At 47.0% G+C, this 4,849-nt stretch overlaps 1 protein-coding gene across 1 annotated transcript in view; it reads left to right on the top strand.

Annotated features, from left to right (window-relative positions):
- The window catches only part of ETH_00002305 (uncharacterized protein), a gene marked incomplete at both ends in the record, with an annotated part of 9,369 nt that overhangs the window by 3,627 nt on the left and 893 nt on the right, over window positions 1-4,849 (top strand). The window contains 8 exons of the mRNA XM_013378623.1: window positions 2-4; window positions 63-117; window positions 585-678; window positions 1,562-1,678; window positions 1,897-1,971; window positions 2,408-3,271; window positions 3,435-3,485; window positions 3,917-4,669. Coding sequence (XP_013234077.1) covers window positions 2-4; window positions 63-117; window positions 585-678; window positions 1,562-1,678; window positions 1,897-1,971; window positions 2,408-3,271; window positions 3,435-3,485; window positions 3,917-4,669 — 2,012 coding nt within the window. The remainder of the gene's footprint in view (window position 1; window positions 5-62; window positions 118-584; window positions 679-1,561; window positions 1,679-1,896; window positions 1,972-2,407; window positions 3,272-3,434; window positions 3,486-3,916; window positions 4,670-4,849) is intronic.

The raw sequence follows: 4,849 nt of genomic DNA, 5'->3' as shown, positions 1-4,849 counted from the left end.
AGCAGCAGCAGCAGCAGCAGCAGCAGCAGACAATGACAGCGACTTTGCTGTTGTCCCTGCAGCCACCAAAGACAGACTTATTCAGCTCTTTTGGCTGCTCCTTGGGGACTTCTACAGGTAATGCTAATAGCTAGCTAGCCAGCTAGCTAGCCAGCTAGCTAGCTAGCTAACTAGCTAGCTAGCAGGCTAGCTGGCTGGCTAGCTGGCTAGCTAGCTATTAGCTGAATAACTGACTGTAGCTGTTTATCCACGCTTAGGTAGCGAACCGGCTGGCTAGCTGGCTAGCTAGCTGGCTGTTTGGCTGGCTAGCTAGCTAGCTAGCTAGCAAGCTAGCTGTTTAGCTGGCTTGCTGGCTAGGTAGCTAGCCAGCTAACTAAATAGCTAGCTGTTTAGCTGGCTTGCTGGCTTGCCAGCTAGCTAGCTAGCTAGCTAGCTAGCTAGCTGTTTAGCTAGTAGCTAGCTAGCTGTCTGTGTAGCTAAGCAGCTAGTGCGGGGCAGCGAAGGACTCCTGCTGATTGTTCAGGGTTTAGGGTTTAGGGTTTAGGGTTCAGGGTTTGGGGCTTCATTTGTTTTGAATTGTTTAGGTTTAAAGCGCGGCTGGAAGAGGGACGGCAGCAGCTGCTGCAGCAGCAGCAGCAGCTGCAGCAGCTGCAGCAGCAGAAAGTGGAGTTGGAGGCGGTGAGGTGTCTGTACACCTCAGAGCCCGCAAATGCAGATTTTCATTTAAACTAAACTAAATTAAATTAAAAAGTAAAAATATGTTAAATTAAATCAATTAAATTAAATTAATTAAATTAATTAAATCAGTTAAATGAAGTAAATCAAATTATATTATATTCAAGGGTTTAGGGTTTAGGGTTTAGGGTTTAGGAAACGAAAAATTATCTCCTTTCTTTTCTTCTTTTTAATGAAACATTTATTTTCAAATATTTCATTTTTTCGAATTATAAAAAAAGAAATAATTTCTTTTTTGAATTAAATGAATTAATTCTTTTAATTGCATTCTAAAATGTTTTTATTTTCAGAGTTACAAAAAAGAAAAAAAAGAAATGATTTCCTTTTTTAAATTTGAAAAAGAAAAAGAAAAAAGGCTTTTCAATAGGGCTTTTGGAAGGGTCACAGTTCAACTGAAGGTGATTTTTATTTTATTTTTAAATTCTTTTTTAAATTCTTTTTTAATTCTTTTTATCTCCTTTTAATCATTTTTATTTATTTATTCATTTATTTATTTATTTTTTTAATCTATTTGTCTCTATTTATTTAATTATTTTTTTGTTTTTATCTATTCATTTATTTATTTGCATTTATTTGATTGTTTCTTTTTGGCATTCTTTGTATCTTTGTGTCATTTATTTATCTTTTTAATCCATTTTTATTTTTGTCTTCTTTTTTATTTACTCCTCTTTTTTATTTCTGATTTCAATTTTGTTTTTTATTTTCCTACTTGCTGCTTGCTGCTCTAAACACTTCCCATTCGAACGTCTTTGTCTCTCTCTAGGGTTTAGGGTTTAGGGTGTAGGGTTTGCTGCTGCTGCTGCTGCTGCTGTTGCTGCTGCTGCAGGCGGCACAAGAACAAGTGAGGCTGCTGCTGCAGGCGAGGGAGCAGCAGCAAAAGGGGAGGGAGGTTTTGCTGCAGCTGCTGCACAAGGCTGACAGCAAGAGATTCGAAACCATTCTCGTGCGGTCAAACCCTAAACCCTAAACCCTAAACCCTAGAAAAAAAACCCTCGCAGGCTTCTTGCGGCGTTCGTAGCGCTTCCTGGCTCTGCACACTTGCGCCACAAAGACCTAGGGCTTAGGGTTTAGGCTTTAGGGTTTAGGGTTTAGGGTTTAGGCTTTAGGGTTTAGGGTTTAGGGTTTAGGGTTTAGGGTGTAGGGTTTAGGGTTTGCGCGCAGGCAGCAGTGAGTTCTGCAGAAGCCCAAAACCGCCTTTTGCAGCAGCGCGAAGCTTTTTGGAGGAACTTGGCGAAAGTGGGTTTTATTTTCTTTTTTAATTTAAATAAAAATAATATTATTATTAATTATTATTTATTTATTATTTATTTATTATTATTTATTATTATTATTAATTTATTACTGTTATTTATTTAATTTTTTTTTGGATGTGTGTGAGGTTTCGTGGAGCCGGAGCCGAGTTCGTTTGTCATTTAGCAGCAGGGTTTAGGGTTTAGGGTTTAGGGTTTAGGGTTTAGGGTTTAGGGTTTTATGTCGTTTCGCTTTCTGAGGCTGTCTTGGCGGGAGTCGTTAAGGGTTTAGGGTTTAGGGTTTAGGGTAGGGTTTAGGGTTTAGGGTTTAGGGTTTGGGGTTTAGAGCTTCTTGGAATTAACTGAATCAGCAAATTAAATAATTAAATTAAAAAACAAAAATGATTTAAATTCAAAATATCTTTTGTCTTCTGCTGCTGCAGGCCCTCTCGCAGCAGCTGCAGCAGCCCTCAGCAGCAGCAGAAAGAGCCATTCAAGATTTGTGGGAGCAGCTCGCGGGGTCTCAGCTGCTGCTGCTGGACAGCAGCAGCAGCAGCAGCAGCAGCAGCATGTGCGACTCTGCTGCTGCTGCTGCTGCCTTCTTGCTGCAGCAGCAGCAGCAGCAGCAAGAAGGCAGCAGGGCGGGCAACGATAGAGGAGACAGCACCTCAAGGTCCTCTGTTTCTCGCCAAGGTCCCACAGCCTCAGCTGCTGCTGCTGCTGCTGCTGTTGCTAGGCAGCCGGGCAGATTTGCTGCTCGCTGCAGCAGCAGCAAAAGCCTTACTGCAGCAGCAGCAGCAGCAGCAGCAGCAGCAGCAGCAAAGGCGAGAGGCCGCGGCCCCTCTCCAGTCCAGCGGGAGTACAGCCCCCGAGTTGTTGCTGCAGCAGCAGCAGCAGCAAATGAAACAGCAGCAGCAGCAACAGCAGAAAGCGAAGCAGCAGCAGCAGCAGCAGATCGGTGGAGTACCGATGACGCCTTCTCTCTCTGCCTCAAGGAGATTTGCTCTCAGAGCGAAACCACAGAGCCCATTTGCTGCAGCAGCAGCAGCAGCAGCAGGAGCTGCTTCTGCGGAGCTTCTCGCGGGCTGCTGCTGCAGCAAGATGGGGACAGCGAGCCCATTTGCTGCTGCGCTTTTGCAGCAGCAGAGGCGGGAGATTCAAAAGGAGACAAAAAAGAGGCAGCAGAAGCGCTGCAGCAGCAAAAGGGGGCAGGAGACACGCTGCTGCTGCTGCAGCAGCAGCTACAGCAAGCAGCAAGGGAAGCCACCGCGCTGCTGCAGCAGCAGCAGCAGCTCTTAGAAGCAGAAGTGAGTGTGTCCCTGGCAAGCAACAGCTTCAATTAAGTAAATAAATAATAAATAAATATTAATAATTCAAATAATAAATAAATAAATAGATAAACAAATAAATAAATAAATAAATAGAAGCAGCTGCTGCAGCAGAAGTGCTGCTGCCACAACTTTGCTGCAGGTGGAAGAACTCAAGCGGGAGAATGAGCAGCTTCTTGAGGCCAAGAAAAAGGTAAATAAATGCATATATTTAGCAGCAGCAGCAGCAGAAGCAGAAACGGCAGAAGCAGAAGCAGCAGCAGCAGAAGGGAAAGCAGAAGCAGCAGAGCCAGCAGAGGCGAGCAGCAGCAGCAGCAGCGGCAGTACCAAGTGAAGATGAACTCTCACAACTTGCACGTTTGTTTGCTGCTGCTGCTGCCGTGCTGTTGCTGCTGCTGCTGCTGCTGCTGCAGCTGCTGCTGCAGCTAAGTGACATGGAGAATCAGCTGCGGAGCCTACAGGAGCAGCAGCAGCTACTGCAGCAGCAGGCGAGTCCACTAACAAAAGATTTTAAGTTCAACAGTAATTAATTAATTAATTAATTAATTAACTGTTATTTATATTTTATTTTTTCGTTTTTCATTTATTTATTTATTTATTTGTTTGTTTATTTGTTAACTGCAGCACGAACGGGACGTGCAGGCAGCAGATGGGCTGCGGAGCTCGCTGTCCGCTGCAGCAGCAGCAGCAGCAGCAGCAAAAAGCAGCAGCAAGCAGCAGCTGCTGGCTCTCCAAATACAGACCAGAGAAGCAAGGCTTATTATTGCTGCTGTTGCTGCTGAAGGGGGGCCCCACACCCAGGCACTTTGTGCTGCTTACCTCGAAGCAGCAGCAGACGCTGCTGCTGCTGCTGGTGCTGCAGCGGTCGCCGATGCTGCTGCTGCAGCAGACACGGGAGAAGCTGCTGCAGCAGCAGCAGACGCTGCTGCTGCAACGGATGCTGATTCTGCTGCAGCAGCAACGGACCGTGAAGCAAAGGCCGATGAAAATGTGAATGCAACAGTAAAGGCAGCAGCAGCAGCAGCAGCAGCAGCAAAGGCGCAGAGGCAGCAAAAAGAACAGCAGCAGCAGCCGAAGCACCAGCCTATAGCAAGCCCCCCATCTCCCGCAGCAGCAGCAGCAGCAGGCTGGAGCTGCATGCGGCGTCAAAGCGAATTCTGCGGCATCTGGTCTGAAGCAGCAGCAGCAGAAGCAACAGCAGCAGCAGCAGTAGCAGCAACAGAAGCAGCAGCAAGTGACACCGACGGCGAGGCCCTTACTCCTCCATTTAAGCATCTTTTACCTCTCTCAGCCAGCAGCAAAGACAAAACAGCAGCATCAGCAGCAGCAGCAGCAACAGGAGCAGGAGCAGCAGCAGCAGCAGAAAAGTGGCCTCGCGTATCGCCCCGCAGCGCTGAGCCCACAGAAGAGACCCAGAGCAGCAGCAGCTGGCGAGGGGCCCTCACAACAGAGAGGGGCCCCCCTTGGGGGCCCCCTTATGGCACACACTTTCCTGGGGGCCCCCCCGCTGAGGGCCCCTCCCTTGGCAGCCCCCAGGGGGGCCCCCAGAGGGGCCCC

Source organism: Eimeria tenella, genomic scaffold (genome assembly GCF_000499545.2).
Source record: "Eimeria tenella Houghton genomic scaffold, Eth_scaff90, whole genome shotgun sequence".
NCBI lineage: Eukaryota > Apicomplexa > Conoidasida > Eucoccidiorida > Eimeriidae > Eimeria > Eimeria tenella.
The sequence above is the reverse complement of the archived record's forward strand: the minus strand, read 5'-3'. Positions and strand labels throughout refer to the sequence as shown.